This window comes from Phycodurus eques, chromosome 21 (assembly GCF_024500275.1).
Source record: "Phycodurus eques isolate BA_2022a chromosome 21, UOR_Pequ_1.1, whole genome shotgun sequence".
Lineage (NCBI taxonomy): Eukaryota > Metazoa > Chordata > Actinopteri > Syngnathiformes > Syngnathidae > Phycodurus > Phycodurus eques.
Genome location: NC_084545.1, coordinates 3690456 through 3703855, shown reverse-complemented (window position 1 = coordinate 3703855; position 13400 = coordinate 3690456). Strand labels below are relative to the sequence as shown.

Below are 13400 nucleotides of genomic sequence, written 5' to 3'. Positions count from 1 at the left end.
AAGTATTCAGTGTGTGACAGCGTTTTAGTGTTGTGCGTGAGACTGTTTCAGTAAAGTATGCAAGCATTTCAGCAGAGTGAATTATGTGAGCGGAAATGTGTGTGAGAGTGATTCAGTAGTGTGTATGAGAGCAAATCATTTTTCAGCGAATAGAGATGCAATAAATTTCAGAGCACAGTTGCATTTAGAGCTTGCACCATTTTCATTCACACACGCACACACACACGCACACGCCGTGGTCCCCTAAACAATGCGAACAGTTCCGTTTTGACGGCTGGAAACAACTGGCCGACATTCACCTGCGCCTGTCACTCGCACGGCAACAGCTGCGTCCCGCCGCCTCCATTTGGCGAGCGAAGCAACGGGAATACGAACAGAGAGCACACATGCTCCTTTCTACGCTTTGTGAAACACAACGCAAAAAAACATGGCCAACAACAATTTCTCATTGATCATCATTTGAACGGGAAGTCAGCCATTTTGAGCGAATTACAGGGAACACACACAACAAACAGGAATCCTGGACAGATAGGAAACGCTACATTTTGGAGCCTTTTTGTGTCGAAACGTCGACAGTAGGCGGCGCATGGCGTCAAAGTTTGTCGATCATTTTGAGGATTAAAGGATTAGAATTGTATTGCCAAAGTTTGACTCGAGGAGAATGGCACCCTAGGTACAAATGGCGACAAAGCCATTCTATTGTGTCGAATTCTATTCTGTTTGTTTTGTTCTAGTCTCCACAGGATCTTAAAAAGTAACAATGAAACGGAAAATGAAGGATTAATGACCATAATGCTTCGAAAGAAATGACTTAATGGTGCAGATATAATCTGACATTTTGTAACCTCGAGTAGGTCTACACTGATGTTTTTTTTTCCCCGTCATGTTTGTCAATTTCAAAGGCCGATGTGATCTTTAGACTGTCCACAAAGTCACGTGGGGAAAAAACAAAGAGTCTCGACAGAAAACTAAAAAGGGAAAGTGCCGAAAATACGACAAAACGTGACTAAAAATGGCGTATTTGACAAGTAAAACAGCCGAGGGATTAAAAGGCGCAGACAAAAGACTTTGTGCGTGTGTGTGTGTGTGTGTGTGTGTAAACTTGTTATAAGGCTGTTTTGAAGCTCCAGAGCTGGTGATCAGAAGAAGAATGAACAGGCGCTGCTGTCACTCTTGTTTGGCGAGAGGGGGGGGGGGGTTCGAGGGGGTCAGTGAGGAAGTGGAAGAGGATAAAACAACATACGGTCGGGGGGCTCTGCGGAGCCAATGTCGTCACCTTGAGGACTCTTAGGAGACCTCCTTATTCTTCTTTTGTCTCATCCCTTCTTACACAAACCACAGTATTCATCATCACAGTATTTCGGGGGCAATTCGACAAGGTGTATTTCCTCATAGGAGTCCATTATGACTGGCTGAAGGGGTTTCAAGCAGCCGGCAATCAGATCCGCTCTGCGGTGGACATGTGAGACGAGTGCTGGCATGTGCGTGCGTGCGCGTGACGAGGCCAAACTTAGGCTAACCTAAGCGACATGCAACCTAGGGCAAATAAATGGTTTTTCTGTTGTTTTTTTTGTTTTTTTACACCAAGTACCGCCTCAAAAATAAAAAATAAAAATACTATCATGACCAACATTTGAGGTTTTATTCCTAAAAGGCCCATTTAATATTATTGTGACCCACTGTAACACACTATATTGCAGTTTGAACAGAAGCATAAAGATTAAATGCAAATGTATAGAACTTTTCAAGTTAAATACAACTGAACGGTACATGGGGAGTGATTTTTCACGTACCACTAGAGGGAGCCCGCATACCACTAATGGTACTCGTACCACACTTTAAGAATCACCAAAGACAAGGCAGGGTTTCCTGTGTGGAATTTGCATGTTCTCCCTGTGCTTGTGTTGTCGTTTTTTCTTTTCCTTCCAAGCAAAATTAATCCTTGTCCCTGAAAATGTAAACAAAATCCTGAATACAGTGTAGATAGCATTCCAGGTACATGCCAGGAAGGTTTTCTGGTTTTAATAAACAATTTTTGGCAAGGAAGCCGCTGAGGAAGCCACTAAGCGATTCAATTTTTTAAACAACAATCGATGTGAACCACAAAAATTAATCGGCCGTCTGATTTAATTGGCCGATATCAGGCGATTTTTTTAACATATTAACATCCAACATAAGACAGGATGACATTCAAACTAACATAAAAAACAAGACAGCAAAAATTGGCCGATTTTTTTTCCTATTTTTCTCTCTGTTGTAAAGTTCAACAAATACTAAAGGGCAAAGCAATGTAAAACAGTCCAATGTTCTGCCTATAATTCATATCTTTACTGTTGTAAGCGATAAGGTCATCATTATTTTAGGTCATCATATGTTTTTAAATTGAAATGAGCCTGAAAAAAAATCCATATCGGTCAGGCCCTACTATATATTCAATGCAGCAGTCATTTTATTCAATAAAAATTTGTTTTTTGAGTGTCTGGAACAGATTCATGGAGAAAATGAATTTGGAATACAAGTAAATCGAGTTAGGAGCTTGCCCCTGGAACAAATTAAACTCGTAAGCCAAGGTAAGGCTGCATAACACGTGGGAGAGCAGTTTTATTCCACAAGGAGAGTGGAAACATCAGGCCTCACCACAAGTGCAAAAATAAACATTCACACTCTTCAACAAGACTTTTTTCCATCCTAACAGCTTTTTGGAGTTTTGGGGTGGGGTTGATGGGGAGGGGGGCATTTAGGGTGGGAGTGGGCCTCGCCTCCTCAAGGTTAATTGGTCTGTGGAGAGGACGCGCGCGTGCGGCTCATCAATCAGCCTCGCCATTGTTGCCCAAAGCGGCGCCGCCGTAATGACCGCTCCTGTCAAAGACACAATAGCTCATCCCGTCTGCCCACTACATAAATCCGCCGTCACGATCATACTCGCCACCGCGGCTGCTTGCGGGGCGACGCAATCGACACCTGCAAAAAGTCCTTCCTAACAGCCGGGATTTAAGCCCCCCAAAAAATTTCTAATCATCTTTCCCCATTGAAAGGAATGGAAATGCCATTAATCCATTCCAGCCAGCCCCAAAAACAAAGCTGCAATGTGTGTTGTAATGAGGAAAAATAGGACTCCATCATATTGTTCTTCATAAAGAACATAGAGTAATGACATAATAAAATAGAATTAAAAAGAATGAAGCAGTTTTTGTCACACTGTTTCAATTGAAGGGCCATTGTGCTGCTCTTTCTGGTGTGCCCGCATTGGCCACCTGGGGGCAGCAAAAGACAGTCAGGCGTCTGAGATGTTACAACTACTCCCAGCTCATCAGTACGGCACTAATATTAGTCGTTCTTCGCAAAGGATAAAGAATATAAGATTCTCAGTATTGTTATAATGTCTGTCTCCATGTGTTGCTGTAGCGTTTGTGCTCAAGCCGTTGCTTAAATATAGGTGCTATTTAGTGTTAGCATTAGGTTAGCGGACTGAAACGATGATGATGATGTATAATTCTCTTTTTGGAAGAATCGTTTACTGCTTATTGTGAAGTTTGCTGCCATCATAGAAGGCTTTCTTATAATTCTTTGAAAGGTTATTCTTTCAATTTGTATTTTTAGACAAACTGATGACAAATACAAAGATTGACATCTGCTATTTTTGCTTACTTTAAATAAGCGCTGAGGATGGAGAAGCTACATTACATAAATTTGAAAGAGACTACTTGTACACACTGCTACCTCGACTTATGAGTTCAGGGCATTCTGTGACTAAGCTTGTAAGTCAAACATAATAAAAGAGATCCGTTTTCTGAGCCGCTTCTCCTCACTAGGGTCGCGGGCGTGCTGGAGCCTATCCCAGCTGTCATCGGGCAGGAGGCGGGGTACACCCTCAACTGGTTGCCAGCCAATCGCAGGGCACATAGAAACAAACAACCATTTGCACTCACATTCACACCTACGGGCAATTTAGAGTTGTCAATTAACCTACCGTGCATGTTTTTGGGATGTGGGAGGAAACCGGAGTGCCCGGAGAAAACCCACGCAGGCACGGGGAGAACATGCAAACTCCACACAGGCGGGGCCGGGGATTGAACCCGGGTCCTCAGAACTGTGAGGCAGACGCTCTAACCAGTCGTCCACCGTGCCGCTGGATTTCACTATATGTAATTATTATAAGCGAAATCACAACAGCAGTTGTAGTGTATGTGTACCTTTAAGGGGTGTGGCCTTGAGAGTACATTATTACATATGAACAGTATTTTCAATACGTTTTATGTTAGCAATATTTTTTGTGTTGAAAAATATTTACAATGTGTTTAAATACGTTGAAATATCTGATTTGTGTATTTCGACAGTGGTGACAAATTGTCTAATTATTGTTGCCTGGGCAAATACAGTGGCTATAAAAAGTGTACACACCCCTATTCAAATGCCTGGTTTTTGTGCGCTAAAAAATGAGACCAAGAAAATCACGGAAAATTAAAATACGAGCGATACCTTTGAACAATGAGATCCCTCTGATGCTGTGGAAGCTCTCTGCGGACCATGGCTTGCGCTGGACGATGTGACGACAACAAATGTGAGGAAAAGCCCACTAGAACATCTGAACTTTATTCGGGGATCACCAGAGTCACTTTAAAGGTGACAAATGTGCACTGATTCCCATTTAACATGTGTTTGAATGTGACTGTATAAATCCCAACGTAGTCACATTCGCAGTTTTATACGGGTGTGCGGACTTGTGTAAATTTGACCCCGAAAAAAGTCTCGTTTTGAATAAAATGTAAAAGATATTTTTTCAATAATTTAATTACATTTTGAAATATAATAATTTCAGACGTGTGCTTTTTAAACTGACCTCCAAATGTTTGGTTTATAATTGTTTTCAAATGTCTCAAAATGTAATCACAAATTGAATTGAATTGAAAGGCCTAGATTGGGGACGCAATACTAGAAAAACACAGTATGAAAATAAGGGAGAAAAAAATTGCCTGATGGGAACCCAACCAGTCAGCCCATTGAGCGGCACACTGGAACTTTGCTGTGACTTTGCTCGCCTGCATCTCGAGTGTGTCACTGGCCACACACACACACACACAAACACACAAACACACAGTGCTAACAGTCATGGTAACCTCCCGAGCGCATACGCGACCTGACATTTCACACATGAATGGAGCGATTGTTCCGCGCCACCTCGCCTCCGTTAACGTCCGGTGACCTTACGCCGGGGTCTCCCCCAACCCCCCAAGGCTCGCCACCCCTCTTCCATCCTTGTGTCCGAAGCCTGCTAGCCCAAAGATGGGGAGCTGCCCGTCCGTCAGGCTGGCTGCTTTTTCCATGAGCGTCGGCGATCCCGCGTCCCCCTCCCCGTTCCTCCATCCCTGCCCGAGCCGAACCCGGGTATGCGATCCAGGGAAGGGGGAAATAACCTTCACATGGCCACGCGTTGGGCAGCTCCCCCCCTTTCAATGACGAGCAAGCGGCTGCACTCACCACTCCATGGACCAGGAACTCAAACAGTTTGCTCTTGGTGGCTTTCCTGGCTCCCCCCGCCGTCTCCTCCGTGGCCATTTGCTGCGGTCCCCCCTTCGCCTGGAGCCCGCCGCCTCGTACGCGCTCCCTCTCTCCTTCTTTTGTCTTTCCCTCGCCAGCCAGCCTCCGGTTCCCCTCCCCTGCTCCACTTTCCTTCTCTTTGTGCTCTCCTCCTCCTCCTCCTCCTCTGCCTGTCCCTGACGCTCCTTCTTCCTCCCTCCTTCCCTTCTCTCTCTCTTCTCCGACCCTCTCTCTCCCACTCCTTTCCCCGCCGAGTCGCTCGCTAGTGTCTGTCTGCTTCACTTTTAAGTTGCCTTTGAGGAGCCCGGAATGTCGTTTCAGGAGTGAGAGAGAGAGAGAGAGAGAGAGAGAGAGAGAGAGAGAGAGAGAGAGAGAGAGAGAGAGAGAGAGAGAGAGAGAGAGAGAGAGGGAGGGAGGGAGATGGAGGGAGGGGGTTGCTGCTTGCTGCTTCTACTGTGGGGGTCTACCAGGGGGGTTTCAGCCAGCCCACATCACCGCCTCCTCGCCTCCCCCCTCTTGCACAGCTGTTGCGTTGCATTCCGCTGGTGAGATAAGAGGACATGCGGCACACAGCGAGGAAGCCGGGAAAAAGGCGAGGGGGGTTGCAAAGCCGTCGGACGACGAGGTGACCGAGTCGGAGGTCGCGCGCAGAAAAAAAAGAGTTTTTGTGTTTTTTAAAGGGGAAGTCCTGCTTGTTGTTATTATGATTGTTATATTTAATACAGGCGGAACGGTGGACGACTGGTGAGAGAGGGTCTGCCTCACAGTTCTGAGGACCAGAGTTCAATCCACGGCCCCGCCTGTGTGGAGTTTGCATGTTCTCCCCGTGCCTGCGTGGGTTTTCTCCGGGCACTCCGGTTTCCTCCCACATCCCAAAAAACATACGTGGTAGGTTGATTGAAGACTCTAAATTGCCCGTAGGTGTGAATGTGAGTGCGAATGGTTGTTTGTTTATGTGTGCCCTGCGATTGGCTGGCGACCAGTTCAGGGTGTACCCCGCCTCCTGCCCAATGATAGCTGGGATAGGCTCCGGCACTCCCGCGACCCTGATGAGGATAAGCGGCTCAGAAAATGGATGGATGGATGGATATACAGAGCAGGGATTCCAGTAAAAAAATAACGAATGTAAATACAGGTCTCAAAATCTTTTTTTTTGAGTAAATTATTTAGTTTCTTGCTATTATTTAAATTGTTGTTGTTTGTTTGTTGTTACTATACCCTAGTGAGGATAAGCAGTGTGGAAAATGTATAAATCCATCCATCCATCTTCTGTACCGCTTTATCCTCACAAGGGTCAATATTATAAAATTATATATATAAATCAATCCATGTCTTATAATTCTTGTATTTTTGAGTAAAATAAATAATTTCTTGCTATTATAGAAATGTTATTATTGAATTACAGTTTTATTAATAAAAATTAGTTGCTATTTTTATCTAAATAAAACATTAAAATATTAGTTTACTGTATTTTAATTTATTCACGTTATATTAACTATTTTTATTAATTTAATAAACATATTTTACCAATTCAACTTACTTGAATTTATTGTTATTTATTGTTATTATCCTTGTAGTGTTTTTTAAATCTATGAATTTGTTGACATTATATAAATTATTTTTTAAAAGATTATTTAATATTTTTTATTTTTAAAAATTTAAAATTATCGTTATTATCTAAATAAAACCATGTGTTCAATGTATTTTAATTTATACTTATTGTTGAAATTATATTGATTAATTTACTAATTTTGATGATTTAATCTATTATTTATTATGTTATTATCCTTGTCGTGTTTCTAATGTATTTCTTTCTGATAAATACAATAATTAACCTTATTATTTAAATGAAATGTTTGGTCATGTAATTATTGATGTCTAAATTAAAAACAAATAATGTAGTCGATTTCAATTCATCCTAATTGTTTGAATTACATTTTCAAAACCTGATGAATATTCAACTTTTTATTTTATTGTGTTGTATTTATTATATACTTTATTATGTTTGTATAAATTGAATTTGTATTCAATGTAAAGTCAATTATAGTCCTATTTTTAATTTAATGATATTATTAAAATATATTATAAATACATTTCACTCAGTCTCGTGGGCGTGGCTGTGTGTTGTTGTTTTTTTTTTAAAGCATCCCTTTAAATTCTGCCGCGCAACAAGTGACCGCAGCCGAAAATGTGTGACGTTACACTGCAGTTGGAGCCAACTATTAAACCCATTTGAACCAGACTATCGATTTCCTCAATAACGAATCATCTGCGTTCACATCTGTTGGCGTTCTCCCAAACGGTCTGAAAAACCTTCTTGACCGGCGGCCATGTCAAGAGCATCGACTTCCTGCGTTTGTCACAGGTTACGACTCGTTTCCTTCATCAGCCTCACATTGGCTCAATCGTCCAATCCGGGGCGTGTGACCTCCTCCGAGCGAAACAAGCCCGGTCAGCACATGCGGATGCTGTGGGACGGCGCCAGGATGTGATGTCACACTCGGGACACGCTCAATGACTCTTAAGCGGGTTCCACACATACCAGTGGGCCACATTTTTAAATGTTCCTCCTTGCGAATAAGGTCAACTCCGGTCCGATTGTCGGTCGCCTCGGAAAGCTTATCCTAAGTGATTACGCTGCGGTGTGGGGTGTGTTCAAAGGGATTTTTTTTCTCTCGGATCTGCTGGGAAAACCGTTGGGGCCGACAATCGTAAATGTTAAACCTGTTCCATTTTTAAAGCAGGTCCAGACATAGTGATAATCAAGTGTAATTTTGATCAAAGTCAGCAAAGGCCAGATTCTTAACGCACTCCGCACACCACAGGATAATCTCGCCGAGAATCAGGCTTTTGTTTTATTTTATTTTTTACTTTTATCGTAATGTTCAAATTTGGCCTGATTGTCAGTATGCGAATGCCCTGCTTTAAATGTTGCCGAAGTTCAACATTTATGATTTTGTCAGCCGCAATCGTTTTCCAAAAAGATCGAGGAGGAAAAATCCCTCCTTGTGTGCCCCACAGCACAGGATAATCGCTCCGCATAATCTTCAGAGACATCCGACAATCAGACCGTTGCTGACTTTAATCACAAGGGAGGGAAAATCGTCCAATTTCGATTAGCGATATATGTGCACCCTGCTTATGATATTAAAAACCTTTCGGTGCTTTCTCTCCAGGCGCGCTCCTCTCTCAACAACCCCCACCCCCCGACCCCTACGACCCCCCCCCCCACAGCAGTCAAACCAGAGGCTTGAAATATTCATAAGGATATTTGAATGACAAAGGGAGTGAGGATCCACACACTCATCTGTCTCCTCTTCCTCGGTGTGAAAACAGCAGCAAATTGTCAAAAAGACGCTTTTAGAACTATTAGAAAATTAGCATACGACGCATTAATAACTCTCCAGGGTTTGCCCTTCAAACTTCCTTGTTGGAATTGGGAGACCCTCCCTTGCGTCTCCAGGCTTGCTGGTGACCCCTGTCATTGAATCACGTGTACTGCAGCCTTTTAATAGGAAATCTTTCTTAACAGTATCAACCAGTAAGTGCACAAAATGTTACCACACTATGGAGAAGGCGCGTGAGCGTGCATGTGATAACGAAGGCAGAGCGGAACACCCCCCCCCCCCCCTCTCCCTCACCACCAACCGTAAGTTGAGTAGCTCCTTGCCGGACCCCCACTGACTCCCTCAGTAAAAGAAAGCCAGTCTGACCGAATGCTATTGAGGAAGACGGGGGGAGACCAGTAGTGTTATTGGATGGCCAACAGAGGGAGCAAGCAGTAAAGGAATAGATGCGCATTGATATTAACAGACATAAAACGTACAATAAGCTATGTGTAATAAACATGCATAGGGCTCAGCATTGTGCTGCGAATGTTTTGGTAGACTCCGTTCGCCATTTGCTATTTGAAATGCGCTCTCCCGTCACCATTTTGAACCCTTTTTAAACACTTGATCATTCAAACCACAAGGGGGAGCTAGAGAGCATCTACTCAGCTCGACAGAAATTCAAGCAGCCGGTAGTTAAAAAAAAAAGAAAAAGAAAAAGAATCAAATCGCGCGCGCGCGCACACACACACACACACACTCGCACGCACACACACACGCACACAAATCCAACATAAATATGTAAACTTTTACATTATTCAGATACATCACATTTTGTGGGTTTGTGGTAGGTTAAAAACACATCCAAATCTGCCAGTTCAGCATTGTAAAAGGGAATCTGTTTGCAATTCCCTTGCATGGCTAGATAAAGGCGAAATAAACAAATTAGATTTTTTTTTTAATATTCCGCCCAAAAACAAATACAATTGGGTTTGCAGTTTCATCTCCCAAAACAACCAATAGTAGCTTTTAAAATCGAATTACAAATAATAATTATAGATATGAATATACCTTTAAATATGTTGTGGGTTTGTAGCATTTATCCCCCCCCCCCCCAAAAAAAACCCCAAAATATTTCTTCAAGCATGCAGTAGTTAAAAATTAAATAAATAAAATGATAATTTTAAAAAAGAAAACAAGTTTACTAAGAAAAAAACTTAGGTTGTGTGTTTGTGTTTTTTTATGTTAAATAACAACACAAATGAAAAATGAAAATTAACAAACAATAAGATTATAAATGAATTAAATAAAATATTCTATTAATAAAATTGGACGGTTTGTGGCTTTTATCCTTACAAATTCTTCAATCATCGAGTAGTTAAAAAAATACAACAAATTAACAAATTATCATAATATGAATATAAAATAAAAAAGAATACCAAAAATGTTGTGGATTTGTGATTTCTATCCCCAAAACTAACACATAAACTGTTATTTTTTGGGGTGTAATGAAAGCGACTGGGCGCTTGAATTGGCTGGCAAGTTACCATCACAAAGGAACTGTACAACCAAAGTAGTCAAAATGAAGTGAACCTGGTTATATTGTGCAGGTGTACCTAAAGTTGTGGCCAGTCATGTGCTAATCTTCCCTGTGGTGAAGCTCCATCAACTTGGCCGACTTCATTGTCAAGCAGACAGAAGGGCGAAGTGAAAAGAGGGAGATTTGGGTCCTGGGCCCCCTTTCAAGGTCGCTTTCTCCCACATACAAAACCCAGCTCGTACAAAAGAAACTCCTGGACCACCATCAAAAGCCTGGAAAACCCAATGGCACGAAAAGAAAAGGAGCTCCCATAACGGCTAGGAACGTGAGCACAATACAGAAACTCCACTGGTCAGATAAAAAAAGAACGAACGCTCAGGAGTTTTGGGAGATTTGTGCAGGACAAAGCATCCAAAGCGTCACCTGCTCCGGGGCATTTCCTGTTTGTTGTAGCCATGGCGACGGCTTAATCTGCCCAGAGCTGGAAACTACAGCAACCAATGGGACAAGAGCCAGGCCAGAGCATCAACATCATCATCATCCGAAAAAACTATACCGGAGGAGAAAACACTTTGGCCCTGCTTCTTTCCACGCTTGACACATCCAGCCCAGGAGAATGAGCCAACATTTTTCATCATGCCTTTGCAAAATTAATCTGACACTCCAAAAAAAACATTGATGCTTGGTTGTAGACATCACGAAGCCCTCATGGCAACTTCCACTTATTTAAATACAAAAACGGAGGAATCCCATTGTTCAACAGTCAGTCAGTCAGAAAGACATCATCAAATGGAGAAAATATGACAGCAGTGATATTACAGAGAAGTGGACGTCACTTTAAAATTGGTAAAAAGACAGGAAGAAAACTGGTTACAGGAATTTCTGGCAAGTACTGGCTGTTTAGTACGTGACAACAATCTCCCTTCGTCTTCATATATCTGGGCTATGGGGAAGGGTGGCGAGACGGCAGACTTATCTTACAAAGAAGAACCTCAAAGAAGAAGAAAGAAGAACCTATATTTTGCAATAACACGCTTGAAATCCCCAAAGTGCTTGTTGAAAATTGTGTTATGGTCTGATGAAAGCAAGGTTGAATTTTTTTGGGCCTAATTCCAAAGGAACACAATACCTCCAGAGAAGCATAGTGGTGGCAGCATCACGCCTTGGGGTTGTTCAGCCGTACAAATCAGTGTTAGCACAAAACCTTCAGGCTTCGGCTTGAAAGCAAAAGAAATGTCAGGAAAAGTCTAGGCGGATACTTGAAATGGTGGCAGGTGTGTGCTGACTCCCATTAAACATGACTTTCAATGAGAATGTTTCTCAACACAACCACCCCAAATTCAGTTGTACGAGCTATAAGTCAAATACTTCATCTTGGTCTCTTTTTTTTTTTACACCACAAAAACAAGGGTGTGTAGACTTTTTATATCCACTGTAGACCACACACACAAAAAAAACAACTACCACAAAGCCAGTATATCCTATTTCGGATAGTTACAGTCATGCTACGAGCACTCCAAGGCTAATGTTTGGTGACAATATAGGCCACGCTGTACTGTACTACGTGTTCTTACACTATCGATGCTGAACATCGAAATGGGTCAAGCTGCCAGATGCACTGCAACTCTTTGGACCAAAACAAATGAGGCCATAAGCAACTTAAAGGACATCAACGCGGCTATAATGTGATGGTGGGGCTTTGGCGGTGAGTCGTGTGTAATTAGGTTAAAAAGCGCTCAATTTAAGTCCAGAAAAATCTATAATCTGGCTGCGAAAATGACAAAGTGACGGTAAGAGAGGGGTTGGGGGGAGTTCGATACCACCGATAGGAGGCATATATTTGAGAGGAGGCCTTAGAAATGCTTCCACGAGGGTACGCTACACACGCTGATACTACATGCTAATTGATAACACACTCGCTTGCAGTCACCTTCACAGGATGGTCACTCCTTGGGAGAGTAGTAAAAGTGCTGAATGTTTCCATTTATGTCTTTTCATTCTCCTTCATCATGTTTTTATGCAATACTATGCTATTTTTTTAAAGTGTTTTTTTTGGGGGGGAGGGGCTGGAATGTGTTAATGGCATTTCAATTCATTTCAAAGGGCAAAACTGAGCTTGGTCATGGAATGACTTTGGTACCACAGTAATTCCAAAGGGTTCACATACTTTTTCTTGGATGTCTGTGCAAGGATTTTTCGTCTCTAATGGGACATATGTTTATTTCTACACTGGCTCCTTCAGTGGAAATCAATCGTGCGCATAAGTTTTTCCCAGAAGCCATTTTGTTTCCACGGCAACAAACCTGCCATTGAGCAGGTTCACATTCCTCCGCCGCTATAGAGGGAAGTGCTCCTATTGTCCATTTATGCCTGAAAGTAGCACACACAAAAAAAAAAAAACACAAAGCCAGGGCCACGGCCTACTACTTGGCAAACAAAGGCCCGCTTTGACGCTCCAGGTGGAGAAACTCAGGAACTGGAGAGGGGAACCTCTGCATATTCCCTTAAAAAGCCAGCTCGGGACTTCAGCACCCATTCCCCAAATCAGACCTCGGGAGCCGTGTCGCTACCTTGCATACTAATCACCCTGTCCTCATTTTTGGGCTGTGAAGTGAAGCTTGAAATCATGTGTACGGTCCACCAGTCACCCTCTCTCCTGCTATATAGCACAATTAGCTATACAGTAAGGTGCTTTTTTTGAAAGCTGAGTCACCTAGTCTCCATGAACTGTGCTGAACAGGAAAGCGGGGTAGAAGAGGAGGAGGAGGCAGCAGCCCAAGTTTTCACTGCAAGGCCTATAAAATCACATCCATGCACAGTTAGTTATTATATTTATACAAAAAAAAAATGCCTCTATGAAGCTCAGACAAGTGAATAACGTGACGCTAATACAAATGCAAGGCAAGCCAACGCGGCACTTTTAGTCACCAAGCACGTACATGAATCACCAGCAAGACATTAATGGCTGTTAATTTGAAAAGCCTCTCTTTGTA

The 13400-nt window shown here is 42.5% G+C and overlaps 1 protein-coding gene across 6 annotated transcripts in view; it reads right to left on the bottom strand.

Moving 5' to 3' along the window:
- Positions 1-13400, bottom strand: part of smarcd3b (SWI/SNF related, matrix associated, actin dependent regulator of chromatin, subfamily d, member 3b) — a 31247-nt gene that overhangs the window by 15675 nt on the left and 2172 nt on the right. For 5 of the 6 annotated variants that reach the window (XM_061667119.1, XM_061667120.1, XM_061667122.1 and 2 more), the window contains exon 1: positions 5479-5652. The exons of the other annotated variant lie outside the window; for it this stretch is intronic. In XM_061667119.1, coding sequence (XP_061523103.1) covers positions 5479-5556 — 78 coding nt within the window. In that variant the 5' untranslated portion in view covers positions 5557-5652. Of the gene's footprint in view, positions 1-5478; positions 5653-13400 lie in introns of those variants that run through there. 6 annotated transcript variants of the gene reach the window in all.